Source organism: Somniosus microcephalus, chromosome 13 (genome assembly GCF_052327205.1).
Source record: "Somniosus microcephalus isolate GS21.2 chromosome 13, FLI_Smic_1.0, whole genome shotgun sequence".
NCBI lineage: Eukaryota > Metazoa > Chordata > Chondrichthyes > Squaliformes > Somniosidae > Somniosus > Somniosus microcephalus.
In genome coordinates this window covers 184,115,208-184,142,428 of record NC_140999.1, presented here as the reverse complement: position 1 = coordinate 184,142,428, position 27,221 = coordinate 184,115,208, and the positions used below count along the sequence as shown (strand labels likewise).

General features: G+C 47.1%; 1 protein-coding gene across 1 annotated transcript in view; it reads right to left on the bottom strand.

The window, feature by feature from the left end:
* Positions 1–640: 640 nt before the first annotated feature.
* Positions 641–27,221, bottom strand: part of LOC147108862 (N-terminal EF-hand calcium-binding protein 1-like) — a 215,929-nt gene continuing 189,348 nt past the window's right edge. Inside the window, exons 8-13 of the mRNA XM_086005780.1 lie at positions 26,820–26,899; positions 24,866–24,919; positions 14,547–14,659; positions 12,485–12,562; positions 10,960–11,051; positions 641–1,437 (exon numbers count right to left, since the gene is read on the bottom strand). Coding sequence (XP_085861906.1) covers positions 1,406–1,437; positions 10,960–11,051; positions 12,485–12,562; positions 14,547–14,659; positions 24,866–24,919; positions 26,820–26,899 — 449 coding nt within the window. The 3' untranslated portion in view covers positions 641–1,405. The remainder of the gene's footprint in view (positions 1,438–10,959; positions 11,052–12,484; positions 12,563–14,546; positions 14,660–24,865; positions 24,920–26,819; positions 26,900–27,221) is intronic.

Here is a 27,221-nt window from a genome sequence, read left to right as displayed (position 1 = left end):
ATGTATCATAAAGAGCTTCTAGGTGGTTCTAAACCACTCAACATAATTAATGAATCTTTTGTTTAGGTCTAGTCTCCACTGTAGCTGGTTGTTGACTCAAGGAACTCCTGTCAAAAAAAGGTCCACTCTCAACGTGTTTCATTTGCAGGCGGGGAAAAAAACCGAAATGACTTTCCATTACCTTCCATTTCTCTGGTTTGGTTCTCCCTGTGCAACATGCTATTCACCGACTGGGTTCTCAGGCCTGTCCCAGTGCCACTCTACAATGAGTTGTCAGGAGGAGTGTGCACGAGAGAAACCTGTGTGCCATGGGCGTTGAGGGTGAGTCTCACCCCTTCACAACCTCACTGGTTGTGGGGAAGCACCTGGCATTAAGTTGCTTCTCTCCATCTCATGATGCCATGGTGGACACAATGAGCGCACAATTTTGGGCAGGGCGGGGGCGAGGGTAGGAAGGCTTTGGCGCAGTCTGTTTCTGGGTTTGATATCCATAGAAATAGTTGTGTCCCCAATTCTCACAGGTAAAGCCTGGGGGTCACTGCACACAAAAAGCACTTGAGCAGAGCAAAAACAAAGGGCTTAGGGACCAACCCTCAAATCCCACCCGCTCCACTGGCAACCCCACTCCCAACCACCCCCGACCCCCCCCCCCTTCTGTCATTGGCTCACATGCATTAAACCCAGCATGAAGGAGTGAGCCTTTTCGGTACAGATATCAGTTGGGATCTGTGTCAGTACAGAAGTCAAACAAGGGTCTTCCCCAACACACATTAAACAAAGGGGAAAATACAAATGTACAGAGTACTACTGTCTGCACACATAACCAAGGAGGAACTTTCCAACCAACAGTTACACCAAGATAAAATATATCATAGAATCATAAAACCATACAGCACAGAAGGAGGCCAGTCGGCCCATCGTGCCTGTGCCGGCTCTTTGAAAGAGCGCTCCAATTAGTCCCACTCCCCCCTGCTCTTTTCCTATAGCCCTGCAAACTATTCCTTTTCAAGTATGCATCCAATTGGGCAAGTTTTGGCTCATTAAGTATACGTGATGCGTTCACTTCATTTTTATTACATTACTAAGCAAATTAGTGTCGTGCCATGGGAGGGAGTCAGCAGAGGTTGGGGGATTACTGCATACAGTACAGGCAAACATAAACTCATCTTTAGTCACACGGGGGTTCACAGGTCAACTGCACCCCATCTGCATGTCACAATAAATATTTTAGCAATCAAAATACACTGTAGCTATTTGTCATCAAGTATGCGACTTGTCTAAAGAAACCGTTTTGGCAGCGGTTTGAACGATATCCACTGGATCCTGAGGCAGCATCAGCCAGGCTTGAGGACGATGCTTTACTGAAGGTCCTTAAGAGTGACGTTGCTTCCAAAAGCCAAGGGGCTCAGTTGTTGTTGTTGATGATCCACCAGGATGCTAAAAACAATGAACAGAATTTTTAAAACAATATATAAACTGGAGAGAGTGAGGAACTGGTTTCCAACACCCCCCCTCCAATTTCCCCCCTTCCCCATCTCTTCTCAACGTGCCTATCCATGTTGGGACATGATTCCATGGTCAATGTCCATGTGTGTGCCTAGACACTGGTCCAAGCTCAACTTGGAGTATTGTGTCCAATTCTGGGCACCGCACTTTAGGCAGGATGTGAAGGCCTTAGAGAGGGTGCAGAAAAGATTTACGAGAATGGTTCCAGGGATGAGGGACTTCAGTTACTGGAGAAGCTGGGGTTGTTCTCCTTGGAACAGAGAAGGTTGAGAGGAGATTTGATAGAGGCGTTCAAAATCATGAGGGGCCTGGACAGAGTAGATAGAGAGAAACTGTTCCCATTGGCGGAAGGATCGAGAACCAGAGGACACAGATTTAAGGTGATTGGCAGAAGATCCAAAGGCGACATGAGGAAAAACTTTTTTACGCAGCGAGTGGTTAGGATCTGGAATGCACTGCCTGAGAGGGTGGTGGAGGCAGATTCAATTGTGGCTTTCAAAAGGGAATTGGATACGTTACCTGAAGGAAAAATATTTGCAGGGCTACGGGGAAAGGGCGGGGGAGTGGGACTAGCTGAAGTGCTCTTGCAGAGAGCTGGCACGGGCTCGACGGGTCATTCTATGATTCTATGACCGTAGCCTGATTTTGACTCGGAGCGGCAATCGGGCAGGCAAGGGGGCCGAGGAGAGCGCCAAATCCTCCTGACCTCAGCAGCATGAGGCCCCGGGCGATTTTTAACTCCGGGGCCTGGTCTGCATGATGCTCCTGGTCAGCTGTCTGCCTCCCCAAACTGGCGGGGAAGCAGAAGCAGGCCGGCAGGGGAGTGGTTGGGCGGCAGGAACGTCCGGTCATGGGAAGGAGGGCTACGGGAGGGTTCTTGTGATCGGAGCGGGAGTGGGAACCTGGGGCAAGCGAGGCCTAAACTTTCCTCGTGGAGCCCGGAGAAGCATTCCTGTCCCAGCTCCTCCTGGCTCCACCAGGAAAGTAAAAAAAGAAAAAATTTCAAAAACGCACCTGTTCGGCTCCTCATCCCGCTCACTTCACCTTGGCGGGAACTTCTACAATGGCTTCCCCGCTCAGGCCAGTGGTTAAAATAGCAGTCGGGGCTCAATGGTGAAGGGGAGACCTAATCGGGGTATTTAAAATTAGGAGGGGTTTTGATAGAGCAAGTAGGGAGAAACTGTTTCCTCTGGCAAGTGGGTCGGTGACCAGAGGTCATGGATTTAAAATAATTGGTGAAAGACCTAAAGAGGAAATGAGGAGAGATTTTTTTCACACAAAGGGTTGTTAGGATCTGGAATGCACTACCTGAAAGGGAGGTGGGAACGGATTCCATAGGAACTTTCAGAAGGCAATTGGACATGTACTTGAAGAAAACTAATTTTCAGGGTTATGGGAGAAAGCTGGGGTGTTGGACTAAATTGGACAGGCTTTTCAAAGAGCCGGCACAGGCACGATGGGCTGAATGGCCTCCTTCTGTGCTGCAAGATTCTATGATGGCATCAGATCCCAAGCTGCATACTGAGGATGTAACTGGTAGAATAGATAAGGGAGAACCAGTGGATGTGGTGTATTTGGACTTTCAGAAGGTTTTCGATAAGGTCCCGCATAAGAGATTAGCGTGTAAAGTTAAAGCACATGGGATTGGGGATAAGGTACTGACTTGGATAGAGAACTGGTTGGCAGACAGGAAGTAAAGAGTTGGAATAAACGGGTCTTTTTCCGAATGGCAGGCAGTGACTAGTGGGGTACCGCAGGGATCGGTGCTAGGGCCCCAGCTATTCACAATATATATTAATGATCTAGACGAGGAAACTAGATGCAATATCTCCAAGTTTGCAGACGACACAAAGCTGGGTGGGCATGTGTGCTGTGAGGAGGATGCAGAGAAACTCCAGTATGATTTGGACAGGTTGGGTGATTGGGCAGATGCATGGCAGATGCAGTATAATGTGGATAAATGCGAGGTTATCCACTTTGGTGGCAAAAACAGGAAGGCGGATTATTATCTGAACGGCAATAGATTGGGAGAAGGGGAAGTGCAATGAGACCTGGGTGTCCTTGTGCACCAGTCGCTGAAGGTAAGCATGCAGGTGCAGCAGGCGGTTAAGAAGGCAAATGGTATGTTGGCCTTCATAGCGAGAGGATTCGAGTACAGGAGCAAGGATGTCTTGCTGCAGTTGTACAGGGCCTTGGTGAGACCACACCTTGAGTATTGTGTGCAGTTTTGGTTGCCTTATCTGAGGAAGGATGTTCTTGCCATGGAGGGAGTGCAGCGAAGATTCACCAGGCTGATACCTGGGATGGCAGGAATGATGTATGAGGAGAGATTGGGTCGATTGGGCTTGTACTCGCTGGAGTTTAGAAGAATGAGAGGGGATCTCATTGAAACTTATAAAATTCTAACAGGACTAGATAGACTAGATGCAGGAAGGATGTTCCCGATGGCGGGGGAGTCCAGAACCAGGGGTCACAGTCTAAAGATAAGGGGTAAGCCATTTAGGACAGCGATGAGGAGGAATTTCTTCACCCAGAGAGTGGTGAACCTGTGGAATTCTCTACCACAGAAGGCAGTTGAGGCCAATTCATTAAATATATTCAAGAAGGAGTTAGATATATTTCTTAAGGCTAAAGGGATCAAGGGATATGGGGAGAAAGCAGGGACAGGGTACTGAATTTGGATGATCAGCCATGATCTCATTAAATGGCGGAGCAGGCTCGAGGGGCCGAATGGCCTACTCCTGCTCCTATCCTCTATGAAAGAAGGACCCCACCCGTTTCCGCCGGATGTCCTTTTCTGCCTGCTCAGAAGTGCAGGCTGAAATAGAAGACAACAGGAACAAAGCGGGAGGTCGGCGGGTAAATCTCCCGGCCCATTGTAACAGCCCATCTGCCTTGGTTCATGACAGCAGGTGATTTGACTGCAGTGGGGAGGGGGGTGGGCTCCCTGAGCTTGTTCAATTTTATTTTGTTGCCGTAATCCCATTTGCAACATGGTTCCTTGGCTAATGTTCCCTTCCTAATTTCATAGTGTCAGCTGTGGCTCAGTGGGTAGCACTCTCGCCTCTGAGTCAGAAGGATTGTGGGTTCATAGTCCCACGCTAGGCTGACACTCCAGGTGCCATCTTTCGGGTGAGACATTAAACCGAGGTCCCATCTGCTCTCTCAGGTGAATGTAAAAGATCCCATGGCACTATTTTGAAGAAGAGATGGGGAGTTACATAAGAACATAAGAAATAGGAGCAGGAGTAGGCCATACGGCCCCTCGGGCCTGCTCCGCCATTCAATAGGATCATGGCTGATCTGAATCTAGACTCACGTCCACTTCCCTGCCCTCTCCCCGTAACCCCTAATTCCCTTATCTGCTAGGAAGCTGTCTATCTCCATTTTAAATTTATTTAATGTTGCAGCTTCCACAGCTCTCTGGGGTAGCAAATTCCATAGATTTACTACCCTCTGAGTGAAGAAGTTTTTCCTCATCTCAGTTTTGAAAGGGCAGCCCCTTATTCTAAGATTATGCCCCCTAGTTCTAGTCTCACCCATCAGTGGAAACATCCTCACCGCATCCACCCGATCAAGCCCCCTCACAATCTTATATGTTTCGATAAGATCGCCTCTCATTCTTCTGAACTCCAATGAGTAGAGTCCCAACCTATTCAACCTTTCCTCATACGTCAACCCCCTCATCTCTGGAATCAACCGAGTGAACCTTCTCTGAACCGCCTCGAGAGCAAGTATATCTTTTCTTAAAGATATATTTCTTAAGGCTAAAGGGATCAAGGGATATGGGGAGAAAGCAGGGACAGGGTACTGAATCTTAAAGATAAATGTTCTTCTTGGTGTTGCAGCCACTATTTATCACTCAATCAACATCACTAAAAAAAACAGATGATCTGGTCATTCTCACATTGCTGTGTGTTGGGAGCTTGCTGTGCACAAGTTGGCAGCTGCGTTTCCTACATTACAACAGTGACTACACTTCAAAAGTACTTCATTGGTTGTAAAGCGCTTTGGGACGTCCGGTGGTCGTGAAAGGCGCTATATAAATGCAAGTCTTTCTTTCTTTTAATCCAAAAAAGAAAAAGAAAGAACTTACATTTCATGATCTCAGGATGTCCCAAAGCGCTTTACAGCCAATGAAGTGCCTTTGAAGTGTAGTCACTGTTGTAATGTGGGAAACATTACAGTCAATTTGCGCACAGCAAGCTCCCACAAACAGCAACGTGATAAAGACCAGATAATCTGTTTTACTGATGTTGGTTGAGGGACCAGGGAGAACTCCCTTGTTCGTCTTCAAAATAGTGCTTGGGGTCTTTTATGCCCACCTGAGAGATCAGACGGGACCTCGGTTTAATGTCTCATCCAAAAGACGGCACCTCCAACAGTACAGCTCTCCCTCAGTACTGGCACTGGGAGTGTCAGCCTAGATTTTGAGCTCAAGTGTCTGGAGTGGGACTTAGAACCCACGACCTTCTGACTCAGCGGCAAGCGTGCAACCAACTGAGCCACAACTGGGACTGTCCAGGGATCCTGATGGTAAGTGTGATGCCTTTTCTACTTTCCCGTCTCTCAGAGCTAACAGCTTAGACTGAGGATACAACGTGGAATCTTTCTGGCCTTCATGGCTCAGTACAGGAAACTTTCTGGTATCCGGCACTGACGGGACCGAGCTGGTGCCGTACCATCAAAACTGCCGTAGAAACCAGCGCTAATGTTAAAACATACGGAGCTTTTCAGCTCCGTGTGAATCAACAAACCCTGTTGCTTAGCAACAGCTTCAAAACAGTCGGCCGCAGTTTAAAAGCGTCTCTGTAGCTAAGCAACAGCTTCAGCTAGACCTTGCAGAGCCTGACTGGAAAAAAAAAGCAACGAGAAGTAAAAAAACTTATAGGAAACGGCTCCTGAATTTTGCTGGTAGATAGAGCTTTCCGGACATTTAACCTCCGATTAAACGAAAGTTTCCTGTACCATTCTGGGCATTACTTTGACAAACTGAGCCATGGGAGATGGCACGTGGTGGGGGGGGGGGGGGGGGGAAATTTATTAAATCTCCCCTAAAGAGATGAACAACAAGAAAAGTTTATGGGAAGAGAGAAGTCTATCCGCAAAATGTATAGCGGAAGCTCCCAGGTATCAGTTTGTTCCAACTAATATTATACAGTTACATTCATAGGAACAGGAGTAGGCCATTTAGCCCCTCGAGCCTGCTCTGCCCTTCAATTTGATCATGGCCAGTGCTCCCTTTAAGACGTGTGACCGGACGGCCCCGTGGCCCCGCAGCGCCCCCGCAGCTTGCTCACTGGATTTAAAGGGAAAAACCACGCCTGCACGGAATTTTGAAGGGGTCGCTCAGCCCATTAAAAGGGCCGCATGCCCCCCCCCACCCCCGCACCAAAAAAAAATTAGAGGGAAAATTGATCATGGCTGATCTGTATCTTAAATCCATCTCCCCGCCTTGGTTCCGTAACCTTTAATAGCCTTGCCTAACAAAATTCTATCAATCTCAGTTTTGAAATTCTCAATTGACTCCTGGCCTCACGGTTTGTTTGGGGGAGAAAGTTCCAGATTTCCATTTTGGGCAACTACAGCTGAATGCTGACAGCAAAGCACTTGCAGGTCAGGTACAGCGTGGTTAGACACAAGATATGAGTAAAGTTGCCTCTGCTCTTGCCCTACAGTGTCTCTTAGCCCCAATCTCAAACCAAGCCTCAATAGCTGTTTTTTGGAGTGAGGTTCTATCCCTAAAGGTTGGATAGCTCGGTCTGTTGATAACTGGACTCAAGTGCTTCGGTTGAAAGCCTGACAGCGTTTCACTCAGCCTTTCATCCTTCTGTGGCGGATAACACGAGTGGGATGTCTTAGAATGTGGGAAGAGCTCAGGAGATTGAGCAGTGCTCACTACAGTTTTTGACAACTGTTTTAACAATAGAGACGTGTATCTGTGACACAGAGAGCAATTTAAAGCAGAGGGGTGTAGATAAAAATAATGCAAACTCTTATCAATAACATCATCGACTGCATGGGAATCAAAATAGAAATTGGAAGCAACAAGCACATCTTATGTAAAACATAGCCATCCAAATGATATAGCCATTAATCAGTTGACAAAATGCAAATGTCTTTGTGCGATAATGCACAGTAATCTAGTCCTTTAGGTGTGGTTACCTGATCTGAGATCGGTAAATTTTTGCTAGCCAAGGGTATTATGGGATATGAAGCCACGGCAGGTGGACGGAGTTAGGATACAGATCGGCCATTGATTGGTAGAACATGCTTGAGGGGCTGAATGGCCAACACCTGTTCCTATGTACCTACAAGACTAGCCATCATCTTCCACTCTAACAGACTGGACCCACGCCCGATGTAAGGGAGCAGTTTAGACACATGCAGATTTATTTATTTTTGGTCAATAGAACCTGGCAATTGGTCTCGTCCCCCCGAACCCGTATTGCTCCTAAACTCCAATTCACTCTCCTGACCATTGGTCCTTGTCCACAAGTACCTCCCCTCCCTCCATTGCTGCAGTAGCCATGCTGTACAGCTCTCCACAGATGTGTTGGCTTATAGACAAGGGTACAAACTGCCTGGCTTAGAATCAGCATAGGGGATAGTCCATTCTCTAATAAGTATTTGATTCCAACAAAGACTTACATTTATATAGTGCCTTTAGTCATAGTCATAATGGCACAGAAGGAGGCCATTCGGCCCATCGAGTCCGTGCCGGCTCTCTGTAGAGCAATCCAGTCAGTCCCATTCCCCCGCTCTATCCCCGTAGCCCTGCAAGTTTATTTCCCTCAAGTGCCTATCCAGTCTCCCCTTGAAAACATTGAGTGTCTCCGCTTCCACCACTTCCGTCGGCAGCGAGTTCCAGGTCCTCACCACTCGCTGCGTAAAAAGTTTTTCCTCACATCCCCCCTGTATCTCTTGCCCAAAACCTTAAACCTGTGTCCCCCTAGTCCTTGTACCATCAACTAGTGGAACAGCCTTTTAACGTAGTAAAACGTCCCAAAGTGCTTCACAGGAGCGATTATCAAACAATATTTGACACCAAACCACATTAGGACAGGTGCCCAAAAGCTTGGTCAAAGAGATAGGTTTTAAGGAGCGTCTTAAAGGAGGAGAGAGATGGAGGGGTGGAGGAGTTTAGGAAGGGAATTCCAGAGCTTAGGGCCTTGGCAGCTGAAGGCACGGCCGTCAATGGTGGAGTGATTAAAATCATGGGTTGCGCAAGAGGCCAGAGCTGGAGGAGTGCAGCGATCTCGGAGGGTTGTAGGGATGGAGGAGGTGACACAGGGATGTGAGGGGCGAGGCCGTGGAGGGATTGGAAAACAAGGATGAGAATTTTAAAACCGAGTCGTGGCTGGACCTGGAGCCGAGCACAGGGGCGAGCGACGGGTGAACGGGACTTGGTGCAAGTTAGGATACAGGCAGCAGAGGTTTGGATGAGCTGAAGTTTACAGACAGTGCAAGGTGGGAGGCCGGCCCAGAGAGCATTAGTTCAGTCTAGAGGCATGGATGAGGGCTTCAGCAGCAGGAGGAGTAAATCAAAAGAATCCTAAACGTTCCCTTTGCCCTAGATCTCCCCATGTCCACACCACCAGGATGTGCCAGAGAGCTTTCTCCTGTCTTCTGTTCTTTGCAATAGCTGCATCCCTGCCCCTGTCTACCTTGCCACCCATTCCATTAAACAGCTTGACCAACTCAAAGAGCGTAGAGTAATCGATGCCAACCAGTATAGAAACATAGAAAAATAGGAGCAGGAGTTGGCCATTCGGCCCTTTGAGCCTGCTCCGCCATTTAATATGATTATGGCTCATCCTCTATCTCAATACCATATTCCCGCTCTCTCCCCATACCCCTTGACGCCTTTTGTGTCTAGAAATCTATCTATCTCCTTCTTAAATATATTCAGTGACTTGGCCTCCACACACATGGACCCAGACTCCAGATACACACATGGACCCAGACATACACATGGACCCAGACACCAGACATACACATGGACCCAGACTCCAGACACACACATGGACCCAGACTCCAGATACACACATGGACCCAGACATACACATGGACCCAGACACCAGACACACACATGGACCCAGACTCCAGACACACACATGGACCCAGACTCCAGATACACACATGGACCCAGACATACACATGGACCCAGACACCAGACACACACATGGACCCAGACACCAGACACACACATATAGACCCAGACGGCAGACACACACATGGACCCAGACACCAGACACAGACATGGACCCAGACACCAGACACAGATATGGACCCACCAGCCTTCTGTGGTAGAGAATTCCACAGCATCTCAGTCCTAAATGTCCTACCCCGTATCCTGAGACTGTGACCCCTCGTTCTAGACCCCCCAGCCAGGGGAAACATCCTCCCTGCATCCAGCCTGTCTAGCCCTGTCAGAATTTTATACGTTTCAATGAGATTCCCCTCATTCTTCTAAATTCTAGTGAATACAAGCCTAGTCGACCCAATCTCTCCTCATACGACAGTCCTGCCATCCCAGGAATCAGTCTGGTGAACCTTCGCTGCACTCCCTCTATGGCAAGAACATCCTTTCTTAGGTAAGGTATCTCTGAGAAAGCTCTGGTGGTGCCAGTTGTAGATTACTCACACCAGAGATTTTCATGGCTCTCCCAGTGGGTCTGAGTTTAAATAGATTTGGCCTTATAAACCAGGAAGGTCCTAGCTTCGGTCCCTGGACTGTACTGTTAGGTGATTTCAGCCAGGACCGTGCTAAAACAATGGCATCAATGGAACGGAAAGGAAAATTAACTGGTTTGTTTCTCTGCTCAACTCACAAGCCTGAACAATGTCTGGGGAGTTGCGGCATCTTCTGGCTGGTGGAAATCAGAGAGGGTAGTCCAACATAGGCAGTAATTCATGCCTTCTAATAACTGGCTACCGAGGGCATTGCCACAGGTCTGTGTGCAGGCAGTCTTCATGGGGAAAATGAGTGCCAGCTTGAATGGGAAGTCAAAACTAATGCCAGCTTGAAGGAGGAGATTGGAAGAAGAGTACCAGCTGCAACTGGATTGGAGGAAGCGAAGAGTGCCAAGCTGAATTGAAAGGGAGAGAGGAGTGTCAATATGAACTGGTAGAGTGCGAGGAGGAGAGACTGGCCCTGAAATTCTTATGGCTGACTTGGGCAGGAAGCCTCTTTGGATGGGGTACAGTATCTCTGGGAGGGTGGGGAGTTGGACCCTGCTCGTCTTCGAAATAGTGCTGCGGGATCTTTTACACCCAGCTGAGAGAGCAGACGGGGCCTCGGTTTAACATCTCATCCGAAAGGCGGCACCTCCGACGGTGCAGCGTTCCCTCGGTTGGCCCGTAAGGCCGACATAGGGCTCTCCTTGACTCTAGAATTCACCCTCCCGCTCACGCCTCAGCATTTAATCCTGTCATGTGATCCGCCCTTACCAGGAAGCAGCATGGTTGTCATGAGCTCTGGGGTCTCCAGAAAGTCTACGTTGTTCCTCTGGAAGGTCTTGCTGTAGTTTGCTTGCAAGTGGCTGAGGGTTTGCACACAGCGAGTTAGCATTCCACAGTGAGAGAGGTACAGCTTGTTAAATTACACAATGCGATGTTACATATAAGCAGGGCAGAGGCACTGCCTCACCCGGATTTTCAGTGCAGCGGTTGTATTTATGTCTCGAACTCAGATAGGGTTGCCAACTCTGGTTGGACATAGTCCTGGAGGTTTTATCACATGACCTCCCCTCCCCCCACCCCTGCCCAGTCAAACAGGCTTTTACTTCCTGTTCGCCAACATTTTTACAACTAATGAACAAAAGTGTTCAAAGTAAATGAAAAGAACACACGAATTTTGGAATGTCCCTATGATTTTTCTCCCGGGTGTTGTTCGCTGCAGTGTCCAGGAGATAGAGCTTTCGTTCCTGGAGACTCCAGGGCAATCCTGGAGGGTTGGCAACCCCAGACTCAGAGTGGCTGACCGCTCCGCCTTTTGATGGTGCGGTCAGTTCTATTTCATGTTCATGTTTCATCGCGAAAACTACCAGGAAATGGCAGACAGATTAGCAGCTTGTTGCCCTGGACTGTGCCATAAGGTATAGGCAGGTGCGTGAAGAGACCATCGCCCTGGAAACAAGCTGGCTTGGTTCAGTGTGTATAGCATCTGCCTCACCTGTCCGCTGCCACGGTTACAGGGACACAAATAACACCATCACTTTAATGAGCCCTTTGCCGACTCGGTCCTGCTGTAAACCACTCTTGCTTGTGGATGTGTGCGTGCACATAAATCTTTTGTGTGTGGATAGATTTGTGCTTCCGTGCAAGTGAAGGATGTATGTGTCCTTTTGCATCTGGAGTCTGTGTTCACGCGTAGGTGGGGGATCCAAGTGGATCTGCCGTCTGGGTCCATGTGTATGTCTGGGTCCATGTCTGTGTCTGGTGTCTGCGTCCATGTGTATGTCTGGGTCCATGTGTGTGTCTGGTGTCTGGGTCCATGTCTGTGTCTGGTGTCTGGGTCCATGTGTGTGTCTGCCGTCTGGGTCTATATGTGTGTGTCTGGTGTCTGGGTCTATATGTGTGTGTCTGGTGTCTGGGTCCATGTGTATTCCTGGTGTCTGGGTCCATGTTTGTGTCTGGTGTCTGCATCCATGTGTATGTCTGGGTCCATGTCTGTGTCTGGGTCCATGTGTGTGTCTGGTGTCTGGGTCCATGTGTATTTCTGGTGTCTGGGTCCATGTCTGTGTCTGGGTCCATGTGTGTGTCTGGTGTCTGGGTCCATGTGTGTGTCTGGTGTCTGGGTCCATGTGTGTGGTATTTTTGGCCCCCTTTTATTTTAGGTCTGGTATTTGACTTGTGGAAGCTGATAATTATCTCAGGTCTTTCTATCTGCCACTAGCAGTACAACTTGCACCACTTTTAGGCAACCCGGAAGCAATTATGAACTCTATTAGCAATAATCTAACACGATCCCTACCTCCTCCATGAAGTCCTGTCCTGCCAGAACTCATACACTATGAAGCAGGTCTCATTCCCCAGCTTCTGAACTGAGATGCTGGATAAGGAAGAATACATCAAATATGAAATTAGGACAGGACACCAATGCTCCTCGCAAAACAAAATTATCTCTTCACAAAAACCACCCAATGCACTTGTAGGTACAGGCACCTTCTGCTGTACCAGAGGGCCATAAGTTCAACTAATGCTGTGTTTGTTGATCTCAGCTCAGTCAAGCAATTGAAGGGCTACACAGGTTTACATAGTCTGTACAGCACAGAAACCAGCCATTCAGGCCAACTAGTCCATGCTGGTGTTTATGCTCCACACGAGCCTCCACCCACCCCTATTTCACCTATTGCTATCAGCATATCATTCTATTCCTTTCTCTCTCATTTGTTTTTTTTCCTCTTATTCATTCTCGGGATTTGGGCATCGCTGGGAAGGCCGGCATTTATTGCCCATCCCTAGTTGCCCCTTGAGAAGGTGGTGGTGAGCCGCCTTCTTGACCAGCTGCAGTCCGTGTGGTGAAGGTACTCCCACAGTGCTGTTAGGGAAGGAGTTCCAGGATTTTGGCCCAGCGATGATGAAGGAACGGCCGATATATTTCCAAGTCAGGATGGTGTGTGGTGGTGGTGTTCCCATGCGCCTGCTGCCCTTGTCCTTCTAGGTGGTAGAGGTCACGGGTTTGGGAGGTGCTGCCGAAGAAGCCTTGGCGAGTTGCTGCACTGCATCTTGTAGATGGTACACACTGCAGCTACGGTACGCCGGTGGTGGAGGGAGTGAATGTTTAAGGTGGTGGATGGGGTGCCAATCAAGCGGGCTGCTTTGTCTTGGATGGTGTTGAGCTTCTTGAGTGTTGTTGGAGCTGCACTCATCCAGGCAAGTGGAGAGTATTCCATCACACTCCTGACTTGTGCCTTGTAGATGGTGGAAAGGCTTTGGGGAGTCAGGAGGTGAGACACTCATGTGCTTATCTATGCTATTCACCCAAACTACTCCTTGTGGTAGCTGGTTCTGCATTCTAACCAATTCCTCGGTAAAGAAGTTCCTCCTGAATTGCCTACTGGATTTATTGGTGACTATCTTATATTTATGGCCCCTAGTTTTGGACTCCCCTACAATTGCCCTCAGCCCCTCAGCTTAGGGAGGGGGAAATAAAATCAGCCAGTTGGCAACCGCTCACGTGTGGACATTGGGTGCGTACAGGATTGTGATGGCCCCACAGTCAAATAGCCTGCTGATGCTCAGCATCCAGGCTCACGCTGGCTACTTGAGAGAGTTATCAGTGGGCAGCTAGCACCTATGGAACTGCACCCCAATGACTGGAGAAAAGAGAGAAACAAAATACATAAATAAGAACCACCCAAATAAATTTGATGCACTCCAGTGGCACTGTGAATGGACAACACTAAAGAAAGACTTGCATTTATATAGCACCTTTCATGGCCACCGGACATCCTAAAGCACTTCACAGCCAATGAAGTACTTTTTAAAGTGTAGTCACTGTTATAATGTAGGAAACACGGCAGCCAATTTGCGCACAGCAAGCTCCCACAAACAGTGATGTGATAATGACCAGATAATCTGTTTTTTTAGTGATCTTGGTGGAGGGATAAATATTGGCCCCAGGACACCGGGGATAACTCCCCACTGCTCGTCTTCAAAATAGTGCCATGGGATCTTTTAACATCCAACTGAGCGGGCAGACAGGATCTCGATTTAACATCTCATCTGAAAGACGGCACCTCCGATAGCACAGCGCTCCCTCAGCACTGCACTGGGAGTGTCAGCCTAGATTTTTGTGCTCAAGTCTCTGGAGTGGGGATTGTGAACCCACAACCTTCTGACTCAGAGGCGAGAGCAAGTGCTACCCACTGAGCCACTGGCTGACACTTGTCCAGAGCGCCACATCTGTGCCATCTGGATCTTTGTAGTCTCGAGCAGTTTATTTTTTTATTGTTTACAATAGTGAGACCCTACGTTGTCCAACATCACCTTCCTGTGATGAGGACTTAGAACAAGCACATACTCCAACTTACTGCAAGCTGCCACTCTGACTGGCCGCAGACTCCACATATCGTTTCAAAGCCTGGCGGAAGTCCTCCACCTCCTCCTCCAACACTGACATCTGTCGCTGCACCACCAGAATTCGCTGTGTGGGGGACAGGAAAGGGAAGGTCTTTAGTTCCCCTGTGATAAAGTTACGGTGCTATTAAACCTACTGCGTACAATCAGCTTGGCCAAGCTCTTTTTTTGATGAAGGTGGGTGGGCTGGTTGAGATGCCAACTTTGTGGACGCGTGGGGGCAGATCTTTCTGTTCCGGGGTATTGGGTTGCCTGGGTGCAGTGAATAGAGGAAAATTGGGAGAGGAGGGTAGGACCGCGTTCCCCATAAGGGAGCCTGGCTAATGTTTCATTCTTTCAAATGAATGAACAGAAGATCAGACTGGCTCCAGCACAAGTGTACGCTCCTCCTTGTCTGATGTTCCTCTATATGCTGTGCCCAGGCCAGCCAACACACCCAGACGCAGGAACAGGAAAATCCACCTTGGAGGGAGAGATGAGGGAGGTGAAAATTAATATCTGTTTCCTTTTTGTTGGCTTGAGATGGCTGATCATTGATTGGATGTGAAGAGGTCCACAGTCTATCCCATTGTCTCACCTGATAGAGGCCGTGGAGTCCAGGCAATGTCAGAAACGGACTAGACTAGACCGGACACAGAGAATGGAGCCTGGGGAAGGGTCACGGAGGGGAGAGTGTGCAGGCTGATGAAAAGGAGTCCAGGCAAGAGTTTAGTTCAAGGGGGAGAAAGGGCAAGACTAGGACAAGGGATATGTTGGGGAGGAGGGGAGGGGAGGGGACGCAAATAGCTGGTGTTATGTCTGGAGAATGAAAGGTAGACAGGGTCATGATGGGGAGGAAGGCGGGTGGGGGTGGAGATGGCCAAAGAGGAGAACATAGAGGGTTATGACTGGGGAAAGACAGGACATAGAGCAGGAATGCAAGGGAAAGAGTCAGGCAATATCACAAGAGGCTAAGGAAGGAAGGCGACTGCGCAAGGTGGCAACAGAGGAAGGTGGAGATTTTCTCAGCAGTATATTCAGTATTAATGAGTTGGACCTATTCCTTGCAGGATGAGAACATGTCTATCTATATAATGTATTACATATCTTGTGTACAGTACTATCACATGGTTCATAAACACGTCTTGTAACACCCTGTCACTCTTAATAAGCAAATTTATTCTACTTGCGTCATTCTTTCCACACAATAGACTCATAATCCTGACTTCCACTTTTGTAAGAACGGTATCACTCCAAGAGAAGTAGAACTATAGCAGTTTACAGCACAGTAGGAGACCATTCGGCCCATCATGTTAGTGCAAGCTCTTTGCTAGGGCGCTCCAAAACTAATCCCAAAGCCCTGTGTCTTCCTCTGCTTCAAATATTCATCACATTTTCTAAGTTAAAACAAACTAAGAAACAACTGTGTAGCTCCCAATTCTCAGTGTAGGGAGTCCCCGCCTCTGACTCCTCCCTGCATTGCCATTGGAAAATACCGGCACAATGGGGACGGGGACGGGGGGGGGGGGGTCCCTGTCATTTTCCAATAGGTACCGTTGATCTCCCATCAGAAATATAGCCATGATGTGGAGATGCCGGTGTTGGACTGGGGTGGACAAATGTAGGAAGTCACGCAACACCAGGTTATAGTCCAACAGCTTTATTTGAAATCACAAGCTTTCGGAGCGCTGCTCCTTCATCAGGTGAAGTGAAGAGAAGCATACAGGCACAGCATATGTAGTCAGAGAACACTGCCAGATGATTACAGGTAATCTTTCTAACTGCCCTTTATCACATCTTGGCAGAGAGATAATCACAGCAATCAAAGGTGTGAATGGTGTCCAAACAGGTCAGTCAGGAAAACATTACATTAAAGAACAATGAGGTGGGGTCACAAGGGGTCAAATGTTGCAGATGCTGGGGTCTGTATGAAAAACAAAAAACAAACAGAAAACAATATTAAAATTTTTTTTTTTTGCTGGAAATCACAGCAGGTCTGGCCGCATCTGTGTAGAGAGAACAAGCCAATGACGACTCGAGTCTGGATGACTCTACGTCAGGTGGGGTTACATGTAGCGTGACATGAACCCAAGATCCCGGTTGAGGCCGTCCTCATGAGTGCGGAACTTGGCTATCAGTTTCTGCTCGATGATTTTGCATTGTTGTGTGTCTCGAAGGCCACCTTGGAGAATGCTTACCCGAAGATCGGAGGCTGAATGTCCTTGACTGCAGTTAAGTGATGTGATAAAGGGCAGTTAGAAAATAAAGCTGTTGGACTATAACCTGGTGTTGTGTGACTTCTCACAGAAATATAGTGAGAGACCAGAGGAACCGCACAGATTTTCAGGCCCAAAGTCAATATTGGTATTAAAAAAACCTTGGGCCGTATTTTCCGATCGGAGGCTTCCCACGTGCGGAAGCCTCCGATCAGGAAAAAATCTATGCACTTACCCGAGGGCTCCCGGGGTGCGTATAGTTCCAATGCTGGGCCTCTCCAACTCCAACTGTGCAGGGCCCACGTATCCCAGGGCACAGGCGGTTCGCCATGGGGAGCCAATCAGAGAAGGGAATCTCCCTTCATACACTTGACAGATAGACCTGTCAAATATGTGAATGGAGATCACCCCAAAACACTTTAAAACATTAAATAAATTTAAAAAAAACATCACATTTTTTAAATGAGTTGAAATTACAATAAATTAAATATTTTAAACAAAAATTAAATTTTTTGCAAGTTTTTTACAGGGCTAAAAATAAAATTACCTTTTTTTAAAAGTATTTTTAAATGATAAATGACTGAAAAAAATTATTATTTTTTATAACTTTTGTTCAACTCTTATCCTGGTAAAAGCAGGCTTTTACCAGGTGTAAGAATGCTAAAGGTTTTCTGCGAGCGGAGGGTCTCCAGAAAGCGGAACTCTCCGCCCGGAGCGGCCCTTCTCCAGGGCAGGCGTCTTGACAGATCGAAAATGCCGGTTTTCAGCGCATGCACTGTGCATGCCTGAAACCGGCATTTCCGATGTCCCTACGGGTGTGTACACAGTGCGAACCCACCCGTAGGGACCGGAATATCCGGGCCCTTATGTCTGCATGCCCTTGCATTTATACTGAGAACTGCCTATGTAAACTTGTCATGCTGCAATTACACTACTCCTGCCAGTGGCGGTGCTGTAGCACCTCAGTTTTGCAACTCCCAGTAGCTCAGCCTGTACTAGCGAAAATCTCCGCTGCTTCAACCAGCTCTACTTCCCAAACCACCATAAGTCTTGTTATTAATAATCGTACGAAATAAAAGTATTATATAAAGATAAGTACTGAGGGTTCAAGTTTCCACTTGTTAACGCCAGTAACATCAGCCCAATCCGGGTGGAATCGGCCAAACCAGCGCCAAAGATTGGGGCACTTTAAAAATAAGTGAGTTTTGCCCGAAACCACTTACGTTCGTGTTTTCCACAATATTTTATACTGGTTCCAGATTCAATTTGACGGATCAGGCCCTGCCCACAAACCTGGCCACGCCTCCCCCAGGTCGAAACTGCGAGATTCCGCCCATTGCGTTGGTTCGGAAAGGCTCTTCAAATTCAGGGGCAACATCCTCCCTGTATCTACCCTGTTTCAATGAGATCACCTCTCATTCTTCTAAACAGTAGAGAATATAGGCCTAGTCTACTCAATCTCTCCTCATAGGACAATCCCCCCTTCCCAGGAACCAGTCTGGTGAACCTTTGTTGCACTCCTTCTATGGCAAGTATATCCTTCCTTAGGTAAGGAGACCAAAACTATACACAATACTCCAGGTGTGGTCTCACCAGAGCCCTATATTGCAGTAAGACGTCTTTACTCTTATACTCTGTACTCAAATCCTCTTGTAATAAAGGCCAACATACCATTTGCTTTCCTAATTGCTTGCTGTACCTGCATGTTAACTTCCAGTGATTCGTGTACAAGGACACCCAGGTCCCTCTGAACATCAACATTAAATGGTTCGGTACAGTTTTCTAAAGTAATTTTCAGTGATTTTAAACCCGGTTACTCACAGGCGGAGGACCAGACACCCTTACTAAAAATGCGTATTTTTGGCGATAAACCCATTTTCAGCTGTATTAATAAAACTGCGCCAGGTTACTGCTCTTAAACACATCAAGGAATACTTTTTAACAGAAAGAAAAAAATGGGAAACGATTACCTTCTATTCCGCTGCCCGGTCGTGGCGGTTCATGGAAGATTTTACGTTTGTGATTATGCAAATAAATTTTATCGGAAACTTGAAGCCTGGCCTAATCAGCGCAATTTCGAGCGCATTTTGGCCGCAATTTCCCGATTGTGCCCAAAGTGACCTTAAAATAGTGATTGAATTACATCTGAGTGACCTGATCCAATTGTCCATACCCTGTAATCCCGGTTCATCTGAAGACTACGGTTTAGTTTTGACTTCCCATGTGCAATGGCGCTGGAGGTTTGACTAGCGTGGTACAATGCACAGCACTGCCGTGAATAAATACCAGTGGAGCTAATAACCATTTCATACACACCAGGTTCTTAATCTTTTCAGAAACTGGCGTTAGGCTGCAGCACAACATCCTCATTAAACCCTGCTGTGATATGCAGCTACAGGAAACTCTCGTTTAAACGGCACCTAAATATCTGGAATTCTCTATTAACCGGCAAAATACTCACTCCAAAATAGGCAATGGCAAACATTCAAAGACCGCATGGATGAACTACAGAATTTGTTCATCCCAGTTTGGCATAAAAATAAAACAAAAAAGGTGACTCAACCGTGGCTAACGAGGGAAATTAGGGATAGCATAAGATCCAAGGAGAGGACATATAAATTGGCCAGAAAAAGCAGTAAACCTGAGGATTGGGAGCAGTTTAGGATTCAACAAAGGAGGACAAAGGGATTAATTAAGAAAGGGAAAATAGAATATGAGAGTAAGCTTGCAGGGAACATAAAAACTGACTGTAAAAAGATTGGTGAAGTCAAGCGTAGGCCCCTTGCAGTCAGAATCAGGGGAATTTATAATGGGGAAGAAAGAAATGGCTGACCAATTAAATACATATTTTGGTTCTGTCTTCACAAAGGAGGACACAAATAACCTCCCAGAAATGTCGGGGAACATAGGGTCTGATGAAAGGGAGGAACTGAAAGAAATCAGTATTTGTAGGGAAATGGTGTTAGGGAAATTGATGGGATTGAAGGCTGATAAATCCCCAGGGCCTGATAATCTACATCCTAGGATACTTAAGGAAGTGGCCCTAGAAATAGTAGATGCATTGCTGGTCATCTTCCAACATTCGATGGAATCTGGAACAGTACCCATGGATTGGAGGGTAGCTAATGTAACCCCACTGTTCAAAAAAGGTGGTAGAGAGAAAATGGGGAATTACAGACCGGTAAGCCTGACATCGGTAGTGGGGAAAATGCTAGAGTCCATTATAAAAGATGTAATAGCAGATCACTTGGAAAACAGTGACTGGATCGGACAAAATCAACATGGATTTACAAAAGGTAAATCGTGCTTGACTAATCTACTGGAATTTTTTGAGGATGTAACTAGTAAAATAGATAAGGGAGAACCAGTGGATGTGGTGTATTTGGACTTTCAGAAGGCTTTCGATAAGGTCCCACATAAGAGGTTAGCATGTAAAGTTAAGGCACATGGGATTGGGGGCAAGGTTTGAAGGTCGAGAGCTGGAGTGACAGTTTGAAAGACGAGAGCTGGAGCGGAACCCGGTTACCAGGACGCCAAGTTGGACAGCCAGGGGTAATGTGCAGGCCAGGTGTGTGGAAGAAACCGAGGGGAAACATCGAGAAAAACTGAGAGGAAACATCGAGAAAGACAGAGGAAACATCGAGAGAGAGAGAGGGGAAACATCGAGAGAGACCAAGATGGAAACATCGAGCAAGACTGAGGGGGCACTTTATTTATTTTATTTTATTAATTAATTAATTAATTATTAATTAATTAATTAAATTGATTTAATTATAAGTTGTGAGTTCCTCACGATGCTCTCCCAGTGCGGCCACCCTGTAACCAGAGATTATTCTAGAAGCCTGGGTAGAAATATCAATGTAATTACTGTAGAAATTACTTTTTTTACATTATTGCTTGTTCATTTTATGTGCTGTCTTTTTCATGTCTTTTATTTATTTTATGTCTGCTTTATTTATATTTAAAGTATGTATGCGTGTATATGTCGGTATGTGTTTTTTTGTGATGGCGCCAATGAAGATGGCTGCCGTCCTTGTGAGCTCCGTGCATACCAGGCAGCTCAGTGTTCTTGCTGCTTGGTGCTTTCGGCTCGTCAAGAAAAAAACATTTCACTGACTAGATTACACTTCTTGTAGTTAGTTATGTGACCAATAAAATTGAAATTGAAATTGAATTGAAGGTATTGACTTGGATAGAGAACTGGTTGGCAGACAGGAAGCAAAGAGTTGGAATAAACGGGTCTTTTTCAGAGTGGCAGGCAGTGACTAGTGGGGTACCGCAGGGATTGGTCCTTGGACCCCAGCTATTCACAATATATATTAATGATCTAGACAAGGGAACTAGATGTAATATCTCCAAATTTGCAGACGACACAAAGCTGGGTGGGCGTGTGTGCTGTGAGGAGGATGCCAAGAAACTACAGGATGATTTGGACAGGTTGGGTGATTGGGCATGGCAGATGCAATATAACGTGGATAAATGTGAGGTTATCCACTTTGGTGTCAAAAACAGGAAGGCAGATTATTATCTGAATGGCAATAGATTGGGAGAAGGGGAAGTGCAATGGGTATGTTCTTATGCTCTTATGAGACCTGGGTGTCCTTGTGCACCAGTCGCTGAAGGTAAGCATGCAGGTGCAGCAGGTGGTTAAGAAGGCAAATGGTGTGTTGGCCTTCATAGCGAGAGGGTTTGAGTACAGGAACAAGGATGTCTTGCTACAGTTGTACAGGGCCTTGGTGAGACCACATCTTGAGTATTGTGTGCAGTTTTGGTCGCCTTATCTGGGGAAGGATATTCTTGCCATGGAGGGAGTTCAGCGAAGATTCACCAGGCTGATACCTGGGATGGCAGGAATGACATATGAGGAGAGATTGGGTTGATTGGGCTTGTACTCGCTGGAGTTTAGAAGAATGAGAGGGGATCTCATTGAAACTTATAAAATTCTGGCAGGACTGGACAGACTAGATGCAGAGAGGATGTTCCCGATGGTCGGGGAATCCAGAACCAGGGGTCACAGTCTAAGGATAAGGCCTTTTAGGACAGAAATGAGGAGGAATTTCTTCACCCAGAGAGTGGTGAACCTGTGGAATTCTCTACCACAGAAGGCAGTAGAGGCCAATTCATTAAATATATTCAAGAAGGAGTTGGATATATTTCTTAAGGCTAAAGGGATCAAGGGATATGGGGAGAAAGCAGGGACAGGGTGCTGAATTTGGATGATCAGCCATGATCGCATTGAATGGCGGAGCAGGCTCGAGGGGCCGAATGGCCTACTCCTGCTCCTATCTTCTATGTTTCTATGTTTCTATGAAAACAACACCTCAATAACCGGCAACGTTGCCGAGTCCGAGTCTCCCGCGGTGGCCGAGTTAGTCAGTGGGGGTAGTTTTCCAAACTGCCACTACTCGGCTTCTTGGTGCTGTCGGAAGTCGGAACACCTCAATACCCCTGTAACAGGAGTCTGACTCTCCCGCACTGCCGGTAGTCTCTTCTGATCTGCCATTTTACAGGGGTACTGTGTGACTCCCACGCTGCTGGTAGTCATTGCATTGCATTACCCTCAACTGGCAGTCCTGTACTTAATCAAGCATCTTCCACCATCCATTTAACACAACATTCTGTAGGTGAGTACCCAATTACTGTATGCTGCATATATTTCTTGATTTTTAAAACATTTTTCTTTGTTAAAAATAGCCTCGGTAAATAACCCTCTCCATCATCCGGAATTTTTGATCAACCGGCAACACGCCGGTCCCGTCGGTGCCGGATACCAAAGAGTTTCCTGTACTATGTTGTAATCACGCCTCGCGGCCTGACGAGATTCGTACCGCATTTCGAGCAGCATCAAACCGCACCCATCAGGAACTCCCAGTCCAGCTAGCATACATGCCCCCCCGCGTCCCCACTGCAAACACCTTCTGTCCAGTTCACGTGGTATAGTAACCATCTCCCCCTCTGAAACTGACCCACTTCTGACTCCTTTATTGGGCGTTATGGGCCCGGAATTTGCGGTGGGGGTAATAACGGCGAACTGTCAGCCTTTGCCGTTATTACCCCTTTGAAACTGACCGCAACTTCAGGATGTAGCGCATGCGCATCCAAACGCGGAAATCCTGAAGTTGCGGACAGTCTTTCACTGCTCCGACACTGGCTGTGCTGTGCCCCCCCACTTCCCCAAATAGGGTCGGTTTGCAGTGGGGGGCATGTTTGCTAGCTGGACTGGGAGTTCCTGACGGGTACAATTTTATGCTGTTTGAAATGAGGTATGAATCTCGTTAGACTGCGGGGCATGATTACAACATAGTAGCTGCATTTCACAGCAGGGCTTAATGAGGATGTGGTGCTGCAGTCTAACGCCAGCAATCAGTGTAATCAGTGTAATCAGTGAAACTGACAAAGACTTGGGCTTTTCCACGATAATATCGTTGTTAAATACCCCATTAAATGTTAGGCCTTGTTGGATTAGGTGTAAGTGGGGTTTTAACAGCGTATTGACTGCTAAACAACCGTTATGGCCCTGAAAAACTAATTTTAATTTTGCGGAGTGTCAAATTTCTTCATTATGATGAAAATTACAATTTTTAAGTAACTTCAAAAAACATAATTAAAAAAAAAAAAGTTTGATCATCTTTATTTTAGGTTTACCTTTTCCCCAGGTGAGAGGCCCCAAATATTTGTTTTTGCTCTCTCTAACATAAAAATGTTTGAATAAAAGCAGCTTCTTTGCTTCCTGGTTCGCTGCCTGTGAGAATTCTGCAATGTGACTGGCTGCTTAGACAGCTTGTTGCCGTCACAGCAGCGCGCTCTAGGGGATCCCCATTACATTACGCTGAAATCACTTGGGCGTCGAAAAAGGCAAACTTCTCGCCGCAGAGATCGCGAGATCTTTGCGGGCAGCTTTGTTCGGGGCCAGCGGCAAACATAGAAACATAGAAGATAGGAGCAGGAGTAGGCCATTCGGCCCCTCGAGCCTGCTCCGCCATTCAATGAGATCATGGCTGATCATCCAAACTCAGTACCCTGTCCCTGCTTTCTCCCCATATCCCTTGATCCCTTTAGCTTTAAGAAATATATCTAACTCCTTCTTGAATACATTTAATGAATTGGCCTCAACTGCCTTGCGTGGTAGAGAATTCCACAGGTTCACCACTCTCTGGGTGAAGAAATTCCTCCTCATCTCAGTCCTAAATGGCTTACCCCTTATCCTTAGACTGTGACCCCCTGGTTCCGGACTCCCCCGCCATCGGGAACATCCTTCCTGCATCTAGTCTGTCTAGTCCTGTTAGAATTTTATAAGTTTCAATGAGATCCCCTCTCATTCTTCTAAACTCCAGCGAATATAAGCCCAATCGACCCAATCTCTCTTCATACGTCATTCCTGCCATCCCAGGTATCAGTCCTTTGCTTCGCCGCTGACTGCAAATTCCGGGCTGTTTAGTCAGTTTTGCTGGGGCAGATATCGACTGTATCACATTGCTGCCGGTGACCCATCCACTACATCTGATATAGTAGGTGCCTCTTAGGGGAATGGTGCCCATATCAACCAAAACATTCTCCTTATTCAACTGCTGGTGTCACAGTGGGTGCTGTAGGATATTTGGAGCACGAGCCAGAGCGAATGATCCCTTCAAATTAACGTTTTCACCAACAGGCTGTCCCGTCACAGGCCTGTGCTTTCCTGGGTGCCAACTTGGCTAACGATTGGCAAGCAATTGTGACAGCAGTAGCTACAAAGGGGTATCTGTTCCAGATTCATGCTACCTGAGCTGAGTCTGCCAAGCGCGGGCCCTGTATGGGCGTCTACCGGGCACAGCATGGGAGTCCTCAGTCTTCGAAACTGTTGCATTCATGCTACGGGTTTATGCTTGGCTAACTCAAGTGGGATTGTGTCTTCCTGGAACTCCACGGGTAGCCCTCTCTGTGAGCAAAACAGACCGTGCTTTCCGCAGGTTTGGTACAGTTCAGATGCAGGCTTGCCCCGTCCTTACATGTTGATGTATTACCACAACTTTCAGTCAGGCAGTACCACTGAGTCCATGAACCAATCTACCGGGAGTCAGGTCTCACGCTAAACTTACAGATTTAGTTGCTCCCTCAATGACTTCTTCCTTTAAGGGCTCCAGCCTTGGAGTCTACAGCAAACAGAACAAAAAAAAAAGGTTTGTTGGTTAGTTAGTTAGTTAGTTAAGTAAATACAGTGAAATGTTATGCTCATCGTGGTGAGGGAAGTCTGCGCTAGTGAACGGAATGTTTTCCACTTTCAGTGACCAGCATCGAGGGACATCAGAACTCAACTTATCAATGAACCGCTCTCATCTATTTAACAATCTACCTTTGTTACCACTGTCATAACTCCTTCTCCCCCACCTTCAAATACATGGCAAATCCTTCAGTCCTGCACCCAACCTATAACACAGGAACAGGAGGAGGCCATTCAGCCCCTCGAGCCTGTTGAGCCATTCAATTCGATCATGGCTGATCTGTAACTCAGCCCCATTTACCCGCCTTAGCTCCCTATCCGGTGATCCCCTTGCCTAACAAAAATTTATCGATCTCGGTTTTGAAAGCTTCAATTGACCCAGCGTCCATAGACTTTTAGGGGAGGGAGTTCCAGATTTCCACTCCCCTTTGTGTGAAAAACTGCTTCCTGATTTCATCAGCTCTAATTTTAAGATTATAGCCTTTAGTCCTGGAATATCACCCACCAGAGGAAATAGATCCTTTTTATCTAACCTATCAAATACTCTTATCATTTTAAGCTACTCGATTAGATCATCCCGCAGGCCTCATTGTCATGCAAGCTGACGTAAGAAAACTCACTAAGCACTTGGTTGAGTATAAAACAAGGCTTTAAGCAAATGTTTCACAACCATGAGATTCTAGTTACATCACTAGTTCCTGGTTACAAAAACGTCCCGGGCAAGCTGGGCCCACGCCCGAGTATTTATACTCCTTGGACGGCGCCACCAGCTGGCCGCCCAGTGTTATTTCATGAGTCATTTCTTCATGAACGATAAGCTTCACGATACAAGCCTTAATCAGCTGATTGATGAGTCAGCCTTAAGTAAGTGCACAGTTTCGTGTATATCATTATAATCAGAATAACAGAACACAAAAAAAGAAATGCTCATTGTCCTTTGATAAAAGGATCTGAAAAGTGGCCTTAAGCCAACCTACTCTTTCTTCACACTGTGCTTCCCCTGGGTGACTAAACGCGTCCTTCTTTCTCCTACTCTAGCGCGTCTCTTGGCTGCAAACTAAGGGCCAGTATCGCGAGAGGTGATTGGACGCTCCTTGTGGTACAAAAGGCTCATGTGAATGAGGCGACCTTCTCCTCTATGGCAGCTGGCCCCTGGGAGGAAGCTTACGCCTGGGCAGCCTCCCACGTGGGTGGTCCCCTAAGGGGGGCAAAGCCTTGATACCTGGCATGTGCTATTGTCCGGAGGATAAAAAAACAGCTTGGAAGGTGACTACCAGCTAGAATAGGGGTGTTACCAGATTATCTGGCCATTGTCATATTGCAGTTTGTGGGAGCTTGCTGTGCACTCGTTGGCTGCCGGGTTTCCTACAGTACAACAGTGACTGCACTTCAAAAAGTACCTCATTGGCTGTGAAGCGCTTTGGGACATCCTGGCGTCAGCAAGGTCCCGCACACAGCAATGAAATAAATGACTAGATCATCTGCTTTTTTTTTAAAGAGATGTTGGTTGAGGGATAAAGTTTGGCCAGAACACCCGGGGATAGTTCTGTAGAAGGGTTTCGACCCGAAACGTTGACTCTATTTCTCTCTCCACGGATGTTGCCTGGCCTGCTGAGTTCTCCCAGCATTTCCTGTCGTTACCTGGGGATAACTCCCCTGCTTTTCTTCGATATAATCCGTGGGAGCTTTTACATCCACCTGCGAGGGGGCAGACGGGACTCGGTTCAACGTCTCGTCCAAAAGACGGCGCCTCCGACAGTGCAGCCCTCCCCCAGCGCTGCGCTGGAGTGTCAGCCTAGATTTGGGAGCCGCTACGAATAACAGCCTTGTACCTTGCACTCCAACCGGTCAATCAGCTGTTGCAGTCTGTTAACCTGAGTCACCCACTGACTCTCGGGTTCAACGCAGACACCTAGAATGAGGAAAGGAATCGTTCAAAAGGTAATTCTGGTTACCGTCAGGTCATAAATGCAGCGCTATCTTTGAGTAAAGTCCATGTAAACTGGTAGTGCTGTTTCCCCCCTCAAAACAGCCAACAACAATCATCACATTATCTCCTTCCTCCTGCCATAAAAAGAACATGTGGTATTTTCTATTTTTTTTCATTATTTATTTTGAATGAACTTTACATCATTTCCTCATAATTGGTACATCGGTGGTGGTGAGGCGGAGCTGGGTGTCGTCAGCGTACATGTGGAACCTGACGCTGTGTTTTCGGATGATGTCGCCGAGGG